Source organism: Hyposmocoma kahamanoa, unplaced genomic scaffold (assembly GCF_003589595.1).
Source record: "Hyposmocoma kahamanoa isolate Upper Pololo Valley unplaced genomic scaffold, ASM358959v1 78, whole genome shotgun sequence".
Classification (NCBI taxonomy): domain Eukaryota; kingdom Metazoa; phylum Arthropoda; class Insecta; order Lepidoptera; family Cosmopterigidae; genus Hyposmocoma; species Hyposmocoma kahamanoa.
In genome coordinates, this window is record NW_020653945.1 from 20,942,931 (window position 1) to 20,959,538 (window position 16,608).

General features: G+C 32.9%; 2 protein-coding genes across 2 annotated transcripts; both read right to left on the reverse strand.

The window, feature by feature from the left end:
• Nucleotides 1-450: 450 nt before the first annotated feature.
• On the reverse strand, nucleotides 451-9,661 carry LOC113232732 (gustatory receptor for sugar taste 64f-like). Its single transcript, XM_026467510.1, has 9 exons — nucleotides 9,484-9,661; nucleotides 7,723-7,841; nucleotides 6,481-6,660; nucleotides 5,902-6,047; nucleotides 4,829-4,951; nucleotides 4,058-4,206; nucleotides 3,507-3,669; nucleotides 2,912-3,001; nucleotides 451-504 (listed from the first exon to the last, which is right to left on the reverse strand). Exons 1-9 carry the CDS (start codon nucleotides 9,657-9,659, stop codon nucleotides 451-453), a joined length of 1,200 nt encoding a protein of 399 aa, XP_026323295.1. The 5' UTR covers nucleotides 9,660-9,661.
• A 5,922-nt stretch (nucleotides 9,662-15,583) lies between these two features.
• LOC113233133 (putative nuclease HARBI1) lies at nucleotides 15,584-16,527 on the reverse strand. The gene is made up of 3 exons (XM_026468133.1): nucleotides 16,339-16,527; nucleotides 16,051-16,207; nucleotides 15,584-15,933 (listed from the first exon to the last, which is right to left on the reverse strand). The coding sequence occupies exons 1-3, from the start codon at nucleotides 16,406-16,408 to the stop codon at nucleotides 15,900-15,902; spliced, it is 261 nt and encodes an 86-aa protein (XP_026323918.1). The 5' UTR covers nucleotides 16,409-16,527; the 3' UTR covers nucleotides 15,584-15,899.
• Nucleotides 16,528-16,608: the final 81 nt, after the last annotated feature.

Below are 16,608 nucleotides of genomic sequence, written 5' to 3' on the forward strand. Positions count from 1 at the left end.
TCGGGATAATCGTGTGACATACACACAAAAAAAAAAACAGTTGAATTGGGTACCTCCTCCTTTTTTAAAGTCGGTTGTAACATAATATCAGATTTGGCAAGCGTGTTATGTGGGCAGAAAAGAATGTTTTTAAATGCGTCCTTCATTTATTTCTCTCCCTCACAATTCACTTCTTTTACGTGATCCATCAAGGGATCGAAATGTGCGTCCCAATTTGTCATGTCTTTGAATTCATTTTCCGCGTTTTGCTACCAGACACGTAGATTCTCTGAAAATACATGTTAAAAAATCCATCAACCACAAATGGAGAACCTTTTTACCTTAATTCAAATAAAAAATTCAGAGCTTTTCATTGCTCAAACGCAAGTAGTACTTGATTTGAATAATTTACGCAATGTAAGAGTGAAATAAAACGTCTTTGTACAGCTTTTTCAGTGTTTTAATTTGAATCTATCTGTTATATTGTAGCAAAACTAATTCATAGGTGACGATGGTGCCAAAGAGCTGAAAATTAAAAAGAAGTTTTTAAAATGTTACGTATATGTAGAAAAATATGTGAATTGAAACAAATAATAATAAATTATGTGGTCTTTTTCTTTAACCCGCTCATGAACAGTAACGGAGCTTACCGTAAAATCAAATATGATAGTACAGGGCGTCTTGTTTTGTTATAGGAATCTCAAAACAATCAACTACGGGCTTTACAGTGCGAATTATAGAGAAACTACGACAAAAAAGTCGGTAAAAACTAAAAACAAAGATCTGCAACAAGCACAAAAAAATTTGTAAGGTCCGCTAGTTCATTCCGTGGCTTAGTTGGCAGTGTCAGGCCCTGTCATCGCCATCCATCCCTGGCAACTCATCAGGCCAATTGGCCTTTTATCACTTTTAAATATCAACTATGTTTTGCGCTGAAATCACAAATTAGAAAGCTGAAATAGTTAGTTAGTTAGCGCCAACAACTGACCTGTGTGTACGTCTCCGTATATTCCACAAACATTCTGTATTTGTTGTAATAAAGACAATATCTCCACCAATTGTGGGCTGTTCCATTTGGGGGTGTGGGAGAAACAGCAAAACATCTAATTACAAAACAAACGGAATCACATTTCATCGGTCATTAAATATTAGCAAAGCTCAAGTTAAACTGATCGATTTGTATTTGACGACACCCGTCAATTGTTTCTAATTCGGGATGACCAACCGGAGCGCAGTTGTCATCATAATGATTTAGTGGAATAGTTTTCAAACAAATTAAATGACATTTCGTCTCTATTTCTGGTTACTCGATGGGCCCTGTACTCTCCGTCCAACTTCCACTTGAAGCAATTACTGTTAAATAAGTAATACTCGACCAAAGATGCATGACGCAAAGGTTCATACTTGACATTGTCTGTTAAGTGTGTTAATTTGGTCCACAGTAATTTTCTCGGATGAATGTCGAACGGAAGACGAGAGTAGACCCCCTGACACGGTTTACTGGAAGATATTGGTTCGAATCCAGCCGGATAGATATTTATATCCGGAATTTATAGCCGGAAGGATATTTTTTCAAAGTGTTCGATCTTTATATTAATAATTATAACAAAGTAATGGAGTAATTTCACAAAAGTATTTGAATATCACAGTAGTCAAACGTCGTGACAGTCAATAAACTTAAAAATTGAAATTCATTGATTAACACGCACATATTTTGTTACTTTACATTAATACAGTACGGTGGACACTGATGTGCTTGTACGAAGTGGTACAACTACGCGTTGGTGCCATTGAACTTTTAAAGAAAGTTCTAAGCAATTTTTTTCTCTAAAACACATATATTTTTAGTACTAATTTGATATGACACACTGCCATGGCCATTTTTTCTTTTATATATGTTGACGGGATCAGCTGTTGGTCGTAAGTCAGTGTGGAAGTCCTTAAATCGTCTTGACCCTCAGGTAGGGCGCTGCAGAAACACGATGTGTAATTGGGGTTTCTGAGATACTAGTTTTAGAAGCTTTATGTGTAGCTGCAGGTAGGCGAAATGAAACACTGGTTCTTTCGGGTGTCGAAGGCTGGAACTTGTTGGGGCTTGATAGCTCGACTCTTGACAGAGCGTCAGCCACCACGTTATCGTTGCCACTGATGCTCCTTATGTCCGATGTAAATACTGTCCATGAACGGGCTGATATCATAATAGGGATGCTTTCCTTAGTTACATTTAATTAAATTATGTTAAACTAAAAATATAGAGAACTATATTCTTATTCTGTCACCATCATCGTTAACTTAAGACTCGATACTACTTCAACTCGAATTAAAATTTTTGCCGTACTAATACGGTTCATTTTGCTTGGATCGAGCGGCAGGACACTGGCTTTATTTCAGAATTTGTTTTTTTACAAACGAAATTAAAACTGTTCTATTTAATTCATTTCAATTAAAAAATAATCATTGGTATATGTAAAGTACCTATTGAATACAGCGGTTTTCTTGTAAAAGTTCGAGGTAAGTTTGTGTTTTTTTCTATCGCGGAAATTTTTAGGAATCGTGTTTTTACACCATACACTAATCAGTGTGTACCCTCAATTTTTATGTATATCTTTTCTAAAATAATTGATTCAACACTTTCACTGTTATGCGAAATCAGCCAAAGCCATTGCAGGTTGTATAGACTCTTAAGGAGAAGATTTAGTTTAAATGCTGGCCCAATGTTTTTCTTACTAACTTAGAACTTAAAGTCATAGGTACATGCCGCTACAGGGATTTGAACCATCGAACTCGCGATTGAGGAGCAGCCGTTTTCCCACTAGACTACCACTTCTTCTTTACAAAACATTACAGAATCATTATGATAAGTTTTATATTTGCATCTCTTAACATGGATAAAATTGAGTTTCTACATAGTAACAAAAAATGTTCAACGTACGGTTAAAATCATGTTTCTTGTGACGAAGAAGAAATCTAAACCACTAAGTCCAATTTTTATGTTGTTTATTTGATCGATGAACCTCTGTACCTGAACAAAATTAAAGAAGAAAATGAGGATAATGTTATAAAGTACTTTTAAATTAATTTATTTATGACTTTTATATTGGCAGTATACAAAACGGACTATAGATATCAAATCGCAATAAGCCGGTTAGAACAAGCCTCATGCGCATCTAGTAAGAACGAAAATTACACTGCGTGTTTCCGAAGACCGAAACGCACGACGTTCTTTTTCGCTCTTATTAGTCACGTAACTTTTTCTGACAGGCTGAAGCCGATCACATGTTAACAAATGTGATGCGATTCCCTATATATTTGAACCATGTTTACTGAAACTTTCACATCAATATTTATATCATGTAACATAAACAAAAGCAAAACATCATCATCGGTCGGTGAGATGTGGCTATATTCAAGCATATCACCCACTTAACGGATTGAAAATTCACTGACAAATACACATAAAATACTAGCACAAAATTAATAATACGATTCAACTGAATTATGTGATTATTAAAATATTGAATACTAACCTCTACGTCAAATCTGTGTGTCGGTATTTCATACAAAAGTAGTATAGATCCATTGGATTTGGAATGCACGTTTGCAGACAGAAGCCATACCATCAAAATTCTGGCTACCAAAAACGATAATGAGAAAGTGAAATAGATAGCATATTCCAGCCTGCGAAGTGTGCTAAAAATACAAATAACCAAGTTTCATTTAGGCTTACGATCTTATGACACGCTCAATCTTAATGTCGATCTTCAGGATAGAAAAATATGACATAATCATAGTATCAAGGTTACCAACGGATTGACACATATATATTTGTATAAAGATAGATAGATATTTATATATATTTATGTGTCATGTGTGTTTTTATAAGTCTATTGAAAAAATTCTTCTTTTCTACCACTTCCCAGATTAAAAAAAGGAGTGAATTTTTCTATGTGGTTTCCTATAATGGACCAGCTCTTACTCTTATCTTATCATAATATATTGTACAATGCATTTTGTAATGTTGCAATTTGTAATATGCAGCAAAATGTAAATTAAGTGTCATATTCGATAATCAACTTACTCCAAACTGTAAAATAGTTGCATACAAATCCAATATAGATTAAATCCAAAAGAAAGAAGAATGTAGATACCAAATAGCTTATTAAACTGCCTCACGAGATGCACAATTCTTAAATGTTGCACGCGAAACTCTTCAACTGAAAAATTTTGCTGAAAAAAATAATAAATTAGATTTATAAAGATATGTTATCCATTGCTGGTTAAAATATTAACAGATACAATGATAGATAAAGATATGACACATAAATTCACAAAACAATGGCAGTAAGGCGTAAACAGATACAAATCTCAAATTAAAATTTACAAGCTTTGCTATAACTTTAATGAAGTACAGGGTACAGATTTCCACTAGCTATGGTCCTGATATACCCCTTTCGTTTCTTTTATTGACGTATGAGTGGAGGTGGCAAGGAGGTTTGTCAGAACCATAGCAAGTGCAGCTTTTGGTTTCTGTCTACCCACAAAAGATACGCGTGAAGATTTAACATATTTGAAGGCTATTTTAATAATGCTCAACAAAAAGTCTTTAACACGGACTCTAAATTCTAAATCAAAATTATGTGTCTTAAACTTAATTCTCAAAATGTAATTTGAGATAATAAATGAGGATTCTAAATTACAAATGTAAAATAATTTTTGCCCCAAAAAATTCACTTGATGAAAGTCTAAATACATGTAGTTTTTGGTTTATCTCTCAGTTTTTTTTAAAGCAAGTAACTGTAAGGCCTTCAGTGAACTTATTACAGTCTAAGAATAATTATAATCGTCTTACTTCTTGGAGAGCCTGTTTTAGTAGTCGGGTATGCTCAACAAAATGTTCGGATAAATAGATGCCCAGTATCATAATTAACAAATCGTTGTATGTCCACAAAAAGGTTGATTGTATATTGATCGTCTGAAATAAAATCAAGAGACCATAAATGAATTATTTGATGTACCATTTACATTTACTCAAGTTCATTATAAAGTTAAAGTTACTGGAGTGAGAACGCACAACAGCGACACTGAGTTATGAAACCTTGGTGAAGTTTCCCTAGGGATATAAACGATGCAAAGGTACCCGTTAAAAAGCTTTCAACAGAAGTTTCAAGTTGCACTTCTGGCACGACACTATAATAAATCAAATTTATCCCAAACCTAACCGTAAATTAATATTCACTTCCGAGGCATAAGTTTAAAAAATTTATTCCCTGAATGCTGTAAAAGACTTGATTCCTTTTTGGTCGCGGTGGTTTCTATACCAACAGTGTTATTAATTAATGCGTAGAACACCTAGGTAAAACTACAGGTATTAACCAACAGCTACGTTATCAAAGGTCCTTTCCCTTCGCCGGATATGAATTCGAAAACGAAAATTTGCTATTAAATAGCTTCCTTCCCGCAACGAGTACTGACGTAGCCGTAAATTTATTCCCGTGTTTGTACATTATCAAACAAAATTCGAAAATTAAGATAATGAGCAAGCAATTGAATTGTCTGTCACCATCTTACGATGGTACGTACGATGTACGATGGTACGATGAATGAATTTATTAAGGCAAATGTAGTTAGCCATGAATAAACATTTCTAGTAGCAGTAGAGCTCTTTGGGAAAGAGTGAAAGTGTTGTTGAAATTACAGGTACATGGGACTTGTCATTTGTCTTGTCTCAGGGTGACGGGCGTAAAACAAAAACATCGGAGCTGTCACCTAGTTGAGTATTTAGACTGCAGCTTTGCTATGACCTTCGGTGCCAAGTGTAGCTAGCGGTTGTATCAAATCTTTAATGAGAGATGATATATCCAGCAGTAAGATACGAACGTCAACAGATAATTTTGTTAATAATAACAATGTAAAAGTACTGACCTCCACCAACAATCCTTTCCACAAAGTATAACGAGTGCGATCGAAGACCCACTGCAAATTCTCAGAAAAGTAAGTCTCGTCTATGGAACAGTTGACGCAAGCGTTTGTCATGGTATAGGAGTACATCTTTGACAACAAATGCTCAACTGAAAATATATTGCTTTGCCGTTATTATCAACCAATACAAGTTCTTAACCAAGTATACTTGTAGGGTATGCCTATCAAGGCGTACTGAGAGTGCACACAAACTTTACTACTCTTAATTATAAATAGTTATACCATCCAGAAGGGCAAGTCCGCAATTAGCAACGTCTTTTGCCTCGAAAATATGATAACACTATGCGTAAAATATTATTGATCCATAAGTTTCAGTTGGTATGTTGTAATTGTCAATTTTCTACCGACATTTCATTTTCTGTACAAAGTGACAGGGAGGGATCATAGGGAGTCCTATGATCAACAGTGACAATGGATTAGTAATGATAATACAATTAATAAAAATAAGGCATAGATGTGAGGAAGAAATTAAATTGAATATGTTGAATTATTTTATGAAAAACAAGATGTAAAAGTATTTACCTACAGCCAAGAGAAAAATGCAGGTGACAGTGACATTACTCATTTTGGATACGTTTCTAGTGAATGGCGGCAGTTTTGTTTCCATATCTTCCACATTAGTTAAAAAGTGTGGCCAACATTTTGCTATGTGAGCCAGAATCATACAAGAGAGAAAACTTGAGGAATAGAATACGCTTGTAGCTGTAATGTAAATCAAGGTTTTAATTTCGAAATGAATAGGTGTCTAAGTACTCCAAACATTTTCTACATAATCTTTCTTACTAGGTACAGGCAATAGTTTTGTACATATTAATAGCTGATTTGTTTGTATTAATTAATTATGCAGTTTTATTTTATAACTAATCCCCATTGCACTAAGGTATGCATGACTATCAGGTTGGTAGGAAAATATGTAGGTAGCGCTACTACAAGAAAGCCGTTTATACCTAGATACAAAGATCAGCAACAAGCACATATAGAAATTTGTGACGTTTATATACAGTAAAAATTTGTTATGAAAATAAGACAATTTTAAGACTTCGATTGTAACGATTATTGATATTCTTTAACGGGTTTTTATCGCTTACATTTTTATAAGAAGATAGATATTTTGACACAGTTAGCCGTCGACCCTCATTATGACTTTTCATAGACTAGGTACTGAACATGACATATACAACTTTGTCGAAATACCGTACTACTCAATAAAATAATTGTGGGCCGTGAAATCGTTATATACAATACGGCCAAGTCATTAGCGTTGTTTCGAGATCTTTGTTGTGCAATTCCGTAGTTTTATTTCACCTGAATTACTGTGCTTAGAATGCTTGTGCAAGATATTGTCACACAGTGTCTACTAGGGATCACATTACACTTCATTTGTTTAAAAATGAAAATCCTATAATTATTTATGTTTTGTATTTTAGTACCCATGTTTAGGGTAAATTTCAATGTCTAAAATGTTTCATAAACTTGAAGAATAAAGTAATTTAATAAAATAATAAAAAAATTTTAACTTATCAATATTTTTCTCCTTACCTTTGACTTATCATTACATTTGTTTCGTTATTGTTACAATTACTATTTTATGTTTTTTCCTTTTATTTTCTGTAATTGTTGTATTGTGTCATATTTTTGTCAATCAATCAACGCGGCTCTTAATTTAATTTTGTTAGAAGGACGTGGTAAAAACCCGTTTAATTATAATAATACTAATAACAGTTATTATAATACTGGAAAAACTAAAAAATCTAAGATACTTACAAACAGTTCTCAAAGATAGTCCTTTTTCGAGTAGCCAGACAAAGCTTAAGATGAATGTTAGTGTCTGACCAAATATACTGAGACCGTAGTATATTGAATAAGGACTTTTCCAGGCGCATCTACAATAAAACTATGATAGTAAAAGTGCTCGTCTTTTTTTTTCAAGGTTTATTCAAACCATACAGATTCCCTACTAACGAACTTTACCAGTGTAATGGTCACCTCTCAATGAGTGAAAACTATACATCCGTTTTGCAGTACTAAAGCCACACAAGTGCCTACCTTATAACCCTCTGCTTATGTCTCGTAGACGAAAAAACATTTTAGTACCTCAACACCACTTTCCAAATCTGAATTCGCCAAAAGGCAATTTATAGTAAAATCGGCACATTTGTTTAATACTGTTAACCAAAAAAAAATTACCTTTTAAGAACTTGTACAATTGTATAAAATGCGTTGACAAATTGGCTGTTGACACTTAATTTTGAAGAAACGGAGAACATAATCTCTACTTAATGTATTCACACACAATACTCTCTCAAGTATAATAAACATAAGGTTCTTATTTCTTACTTTTGCTTTTATGTACATTTATTATATTATGCTATTATATACTTTGTTTCCTCTACAGAAGCAAAGTACACTTCGTCATATTCATTAAACTCTACTACTCATTCGCGGGGCATGTTCATCTGAGAGGAACCTACAATAAATTCTAAGGCGATAAGTATTGCTAAATAAGCATTTGTATACATTTGTCATTTACAACATTTATCATAATTTATTTAAGTTTAGTTTATATTTACATTTATGATTTACAATATTTTTTGTATATTGGGTAAACTTAGCATATCGCATCATCATTGTTCACTTTTAAAATTAGTTTAATTTGTTTTGTACTTTAGAAAATGATTCAATTAAATCGAGTTTGTTTCATACAACTAAAAGATAACGGAAGAGCGGGACTTCCTATCCCAGATGGATGACACCTACTAGGATGTCCCAATTTGACCCACAATCTTTCAAGTTATACTTAAAATGTAGTATTTACATTTTGTAGTGTAAAATTTCACATTTCTATATTTGAACATTTATTATAAATTGATTCTCAACTCATTCTATAAATGAATGTTTACTATTCATTAATTATTATATTAAACTGCATAACCGCAAGCATACAGTATCATAAAAGTAATGGTCCCACGCGGCATCCTTGCGGTACACCATAGAATACTCGAAACAAACTTATATTCCATTTCAGTATTTTAATGCAAGTTCTATTAATTGTACATGTTAGAAACATATCGTATAATTATAATGTTTGAATACTCGAATATTACCACTTTTGACGTATGAATAAAATAGTATATCATTGTTGACGCAGTCAAAAGCTTTAGTCATTTTATTATCTGTATACATATGAATCGTCGATGATTTGTCTTAGTATTTTGTTTTTTCAAAAACTGTTTTGTTCTGTGTAGAAATTCTCACTGCTCTTCTAATAACGACATAAATGATTACATGATGCTAAGTAAAACTAGTAAAAACAGATCTCATTATAATTCCACCTTATTATAATACTCTTTATGGTCTTTTTTGTTAGGAATATTCATATATTTGTATATATTTGTATATACCACATTGAGAAAGAAAGAAAGAATGACCTAAAAATTAACGTTGTAGAGAGCAGTTGTATATAACAAGATAATTATTTCTCTTATATAGTCGATCTCTCACAGTAAATCGTACCCGTTCAATTACCTGACATCACGCCCATTGAAGCTCGTTAGTCCAGACAAAGGTAGAAATCCCATTACACGAGCACACAGTAAGGTATATCGTAGAGTTGCATGCAATCCTATATTGTTTGCTACTTGAAGACGTTTCTCTAAAGACGGTCTGGTCATATCTTTAATTTCCCTTATTAGGTTTACCATTTTGTAATCTGTAAGGAAAACGAAAGGATGAAAAATATTCATTTATAAAAAAAATGCGGTACATGAACGACATTCTCTGAGTATGGCAAAAGTCTATAGCCGGCAGACCCACCTTCCATGAGGTGAATCGTCTGACTGTTTGATGATAATAATATAAAATTTGAAATTAAAACACTACCCACTAAAATTTATATTTATTTACAATTAGATCATACAGAAAGACTTTCAGAAGTGTTGTAATGTTATCACGAAAATCTTTAATCAATGATTCTTTGTCTTTAAAGAAGTGTAAAAAAACAACATTATTACACTACCGTCACACTATAGGTACATTTATTAAAATGTAATTATATCCAAACAGTTTATCTGGAAAAAAACTACAGTTTTTTTTATGAAAAATAATGATAGATACAATGGTCTTCTGGGATAGACATAATATTAATACAAGGGATAAAAATAAACTCGCTGTTCTTTCAGTGGTCTTCGCAAATTCAAATAAGATATAATGTATACGCCTCTATTAAAAGATTCCGATTGATATTACAATTTGCCATTTACAAGGCTTAAAACCATAGTCAAACAGTTGAAAACTGAAACTGTATACATCTTCTGTGTGATGACTCAATAAGCTCTTGCAAATTGTTTCCAATTTGAAATAAATATGTACAAATATTTATTTACAGAGAGCAACCCCTAAAGTTTACTCATTATTAATAAGTAGTACATTTTAAACAATGTGACAATTTAAAGTCTCATTTGTTTACGTTGAAATAAAGATACTTGAGTTTAAGTTTGATTCTGTTCATAAGTCGACTGATTAAAATAAATAAGAGCTAATTTAAAATTGATATTCGTGTATACTTCTGATTGTCTTTCATGATCCATAACTTCCTTGATATACTGTGGCACTAGAGTTAAATTTTTCTGAGTAAAATTTCTTCCCGTACTTCATTGACAAAGTATGTTTGACAAAAAAATACCTTAAATTACTTACCAAGAATATAACGAGTCTCATTAAAAATTAAACTCGATTGCTCGATGTCGTGGTGCTTAAAGACACTAATGGAACTCATAAATTACAAACAGACATTCACTATCACAACAGTTGATTCTTGAATCAACAATACTGTTTTCATGATACTGTATATGACAGTCAAGGTATATTTTCTAAAGAAACGATTGACATAACATTTGGCGGTCACTTTGTTTACAGTCGTTAAAATAATATAAGGTGTAGTGTAGATCATAAGCCACAGAGGAAATATCGGAAGGGCGAAAAATCGATCATTCAGTTTACATCTATTATTGACTCATCCTAAACAAATGAAATTGTAGTTAAATAGAATTTGCATACGGAAAGAAAAAGGATATTTATTATCAATGTTACTTCATAATAGCAGTAATTACCATATTTATTATATTAATTACCATATTGTAGGCTACACAGCTTAAGTAAGCGTCAATTCTTCTAATTTTCTTTAATGTGTAAATACGTAGAACAACAGTAAGTAGTGAAGTCCGAATAAAATATAAAAATTTGACCTCATTGATCATGCCCATAGCGGCAGTTTGATTTGACCCGACCCTGTTTGTTAGCTAGTTACATGCGAATAGGTTACATGAGACAATAAAAAAGATCAGGGACAAATCCTGCGGTAATTACGGCACTATAATTACGAAGGTACTACAGACAGACAAGTTGGCTCGCTCATTACAAGTAAAAACATAGCAGTTTATAGAATATCCAGGAACTACGCTTGCACTATAAATGTGGAAGGTGTGTATTTCACCAACCACTAGCGTGACATGTTCGCCTCGCATAGTAAACAATAGAGATTATAACACATACACATGGTTACCTAGTACACAAATAAATAATGAAGATCAAGTGCGGGTAATAAGAAAAACTCGCACGGCTTGAATATGCTGACACCCACCTCTTCCGTCCCTTCGAAATCATGGACATTGAAATACGTCCGAAACGTCGAGGTAATTAAAATATGATTTATACGTGATTAAGTCAAAGATCAAATACATATGGTTATTTGAAAAACATTAATAACCTGGCAAAACTGTATTACTAACATCGTAAACAACAAGTTCCATTGTTCCATGACACTTTACAAAACATAATAAATTTACCAAAAATAAACTTATAATTATTAATAACAAAGATTTAAAAGAGAATAAGAAAGGCCGGATTCGAACCGACGTCTTCTAGCATGCCGTGACAAATGCTATACCAACTAAGCCATGGAACGAACCCGCGGACCTCGCGAATTTTTTATGTGCTTGCGTCGTATCTTTGTATTTGGTTTCTCAACGACTTTTTAGTCGTAGCGTCATCTATGAGAAATCTATGATATTTCGTCACCCAGTTTGATACCTTTACAGCTCTAGCCCCGGCTAGAAACTATAAATTTTTGTTCTAATATCTGACACAATTTAGATTATTATTTGATACTAAGATATGCAAGCGTCGAAAGAACCTCCACACTGGCTTCTGCGTTTTGAATCGGATTTGTATTGACGCTAGTGCTGTCTTTTGTTACCGCACATAATAAATGTGCGCCATACAAATATTTCTTAGACAGTTAAAGCTTAAGTTTAGAGTGAGCTATTTAAATATTATCATTTTTGCACGAAAGTAAAATCCGATGAATATTAAAAGTCATGGAACAAAAAATGTTGTTTATGATGTTAGTAACATAGTCCTACGAAATTGTTATTAGAAATAAAGTGTCTGATTACGCACCCAATATCTTTTCAAATTATATACTTTGTAACACGCGAGCAATCCAAACCTATTAATATTTCACAAAGCGTTTTCACAAAATAAATCAACAATACTCTCTCAAAAAGATTTAATTTATCATTTTCAAATTTCATTCAACTTCAAAACACTGGCATAAAAAATTTGTTAATTCTTTTACAACGACGGGGATGCACCATGTGGAGAACTGCAAAAGAAAAGACTGAGTTATTATGTCTGAAAATGTTAAATAAAGTGCTTAAAGTAACAATAAAGATTACTTAATTGTAAACTGTAACAATAAAGATTACTTAATTGTAAATTTGTTACTTAATTTAAAATATTATACATATTATAATTAATAAGTTTTAACATCTTCAATGATCTTAACAATTTACAAGAAGTCGATTTTCTCAACACTTACTCCGATTGAGATAGCGCTTTTCGGCTTATCATGGGGGGAATTCTTCACTTACTAACGATCGATGTTGCCCTACTAACGGCCGTTCCCAATAACCTATCTTCAGCAGCGATAGATTGGTATCGAAGATAAGCAGTATGTTTCTATCTATCTTTCAATTACGTCCCACAAACCTAGGTAACGGCTATCTATCTATCCGTTCACTATCCGGCCCTCTCCTGCGTTTCGTTACTTCAAACGCCAGTAAAAACAATATTGCCGTAAATTGTCTTTTTTCGCGAAAGTTCTTTACAAAAATATGAACTGTAACGAAATTAAAACCAGAATAGTATATTTTTGCTAATTGTAATCTAGGTATGTAAAAAAGTAGTTCTTTTTTTTTAAATTTATATCCCCGTTGAAATCATGTATATTTCAAAGAACGATACGTAGGCACGCGTGCGTCTGTCGCAGTCATTTGATAGCTCACAACTGCGCTTTTTGTTTTCTTCAAGTTATTTATATGTACACTCGTGAATTTTTGTAACTTGTGATTGAAACATGAACACTGTAAGTACTATATACTACTTATATTATAATCTTATTCTATGGTTAATTATTGCATGTGAATCTAGACTGGCGCAGCTACAATAGTCAAGCCTGGTTTCCCACGTTTTACATGATTGCATACATTGTAGATTATTAAATTCTTGTTCTGTTTTCAGCCAAAGGGAACACCATTAGCAAAAGAAGAAGTGGCACTGCTTATCCGCTCACGCGATGCGCTCATCCTACCGCAAAATGGTGGCTATTTGGTTTCGCAAATTAGAAAAGGATTCAGTTTAAATACAAGTTTTTGAAAATAAAAATTATTATTCTGAATTGCTAAATAAATACCCTCCGTACTACAACAAAAACATCTCATTTAAAATGCAGTAATACACCGCAAATCCTGCACTTAAAAAGCATTAATGAAATGTTTGGTGTACTTGGGTAAATATGACAATATTCCGTTTGAGTGGTTCTAACGTTTACCATGATATTACTCTTTAAAGTATAGTTTATAAACATTTAAATTCAGGGTAAACTTAAAAAACGCAACTTACGGTATGTTTTCAATAAATAAACACCGACATCACCAGCCCAAACAATAACACACACGATTGTCGTGACGTATTTTTGAAGTTGTTTATTTTTTTAAATGACAGACCCAGACATTAAAAACTTTATGGTTTGCTAGAGTAGTTAACGGAATATCAATTAGTATTAGTTCTTTTACCTGTTATAACTTTGATATCCGATAAATCGGTATAAAATCATCACCGGCACCTCTAGGTGTGGTATGCTTCCAGAGATGCATGAATCGCGTGAGCGGTTATTGACCTTGCACATGATAACAAAATTATAACGAGCAAAGCGACTAATGCCACGAACAACAACTAAAAGAAATAGCCTGGTTAAAAATTCCGATATCTTCAATGCCTCCGTTTCGTTGTTGTTCCGTTACTTGCCCACAGAGGATGGAGCAACTTAAGCTGAAGTGGGAGAATTTAAAAAAGGCAGCTCGTAAAAGATCTGCGTGAATAAGATTAAACCGTAATAAGGTAAATTCAGATATTATAATAATGTTAATATATAAAATTCAGCTATTAAACTATTAGTGAATAAGTGGCTAGTAAAGATTTGCTAATTTAAAAACTGTTTGCAGACTGGTGGTGGTAAGCCAGACTACATCCCACCAGATGATGCACTCGACAGAGTGGCGTCAAATCTTGGCGCTACGTGTGAGGGCTATAGTGTGCTTTTTGGTGGAGATGCAGAGGAGCCAGTGGTTACAGACCTTGACTTGGGTGGAGTCATCTTAATTAATAACGGTGATGAGGGTGAAGGTGGCAGTGGCATCGATCGTAGTATCGATAAACAATTACACCTAATAAGCACACCAAAACAAGAAGAGAGATTCACAAAAAAAAAATTTTAAGCACATCTACTCACAACAACAGTGTTTGTATGTATTCAATCACATTTATTTAAAATCTCACTGTGTATAATAAATCTATACACAAAATTGTTTTTTAACACACATCATAACAACAGTGTTTGTATATATTCAATCACATTAATTTAAAATCTCACTGTATGATAAATCTATACACAACATTTTTATTAACACACCTCATAACAACAGTGTCTGTATGTATTCAAGAAGTCGTTTAAAATGTAGGCCACACAATTATTTCTCCCGGCCCGGGAATCGAACCTGGGACCTCTGCATGGCAGTCCGGCATGGTAACAGTTCGGCCACGGAGGCACTTATTATGACTATTTATTTGTAATGACTTGTTTATTGTATTGTTTTCTGTTGCTAGTTGGTAAGCAGAATAGTGCAATAAAACCTATTTTTATGTAACATGGTTTTTATTACAGCTAAACGGAAACGAAAGTTACAAGAGGATGACATAAAGGCTAGGATTGCTCGGAACCAGGCAATCACAGACAATTATAATGAGAAAAGAAGAAAAATGCAATTAGAATTAGAAAATTCAGAACTAATGAATAGAAAATTAAAGTTAGAATTAGATACATGTAAAGAGTAATTATTAAGTTATGTACATCCTTTTTATTGTATTGGTTGTAAGTCTTAACTAGATCTTTTAATTTTTCACTAAACTATTTTTAGGTAGGTTTAAGTTAACTAAGTAAAAATTGTTTTTCATAAAAATAAATATTTATTAAGTAACTACTATCTTTTTACAATAACTCCACTGATAAAAGTAATTCACTGTACCCTGAAACAATTTAAACGGTAGTAAGTCATAATATTTGTGCAATAAGAACAAACTAGGGCTATTTTATAAATTGAACTAAACAACAAACATGCTAAAGTAATTATTAATTAAGTCTTCTCTCTCAACAATACTATAGTCGCTGGGCTCATTCACTAACATTGGAACAGTTTCATATCTTGGTACATCAATTTCTGGCTCTACATCTTCAATGTTCATTTGTCTACAAAAATTATGAAGTATAGCAGTGGCTATTATAACGGATTGGGTGTTAGGTAATGATAGCCTTATTTTCAGAGATATCACGGGGAATCTCCTTTTCCAAACCCCAAACATCTGCAACAATAAATAAACATCTTGCTTCACAGATAATAGAAAATCAGCACATACTTGAGAATATTACAGTTACAGAGAAGAAGTGATTAAGTTATAATTTATAAACAATTACGGTACCTTTCAATAGTATTCCGTATCCGTACATGGGCTTCATTGTAATGTTGCTGACTTTGCGAGGTGGGATGTAGCAAAGATGTTAATAAATAAGGCTTACAAGGATAAGCACTGTCTCCAATTAACCAACGATTCTCATACAATCCACTTTCACATTCAGCTAAAATAAGATATGAATAAATATATATAATAAATAAATGTTGATATAATTTGTTAAGAATCATTCATACTAGGTAATTGTTGCACTATTGTTCTTGTATAGCGCAATGGCAAGAAGTAAGTAATATCTACCCTTCAGTGTTGAATTATTAAAGATCGTGGCGTCATGGGTGGATCCAGGCCAACGAGTAATCACATTCATAAATCTTAAGTGTGCATCTCACACACACCTTGTACATTATTTAAAAAATATCCTTTTCTGAAATTGCATAGAATCTAGAAATTACAACAATGAAATAATTAGAAAGTACTATAGTCAGAGTGACAGAAATAACAATAAAATTATTACACACCTTTTTTTAGGTACTTACTTGGTGATTATATCAGAATATGTGTACCATC

What these genes read in the sequence shown, in the direction of transcription:
- LOC113232732 (XM_026467510.1), bottom strand. Translation starts at nt 9,659, where the DNA reads ATGGTAAACCTAATAAGGGAAATTAAAGATATGACCAGACCGTCTTTA. An exon ending in TTCAATGGGCGTGATGTCAG is followed by an intron (nt 7,842 to 9,483) that starts GTAATTGAACGG and finishes GTTTTATTGTAG; the next exon opens with ATGCGCCTGGAAAAGTCCTT. An exon ending in CATTTTTCTCTTGGCTGTAG is followed by an intron (nt 6,048 to 6,480) that starts GTAAATACTTTT and finishes ATATATTTTCAG; the next exon opens with TTGAGCATTTGTTGTCAAAG.
- LOC113233133 (XM_026468133.1), bottom strand. Translation starts at nt 16,408, where the DNA reads ATGAATGTGATTACTCGTTGGCCTGGATCCACCCATGACGCCACGATC. An exon ending in TAATAATTCAACACTGAAGG is followed by an intron (nt 16,208 to 16,338) that starts GTAGATATTACT and finishes ATCTTATTTTAG; the next exon opens with CTGAATGTGAAAGTGGATTG. An exon ending in ATACGGAATACTATTGAAAG is followed by an intron (nt 15,934 to 16,050) that starts GTACCGTAATTG and finishes TTATTGTTGCAG; the next exon opens with ATGTTTGGGGTTTGGAAAAG.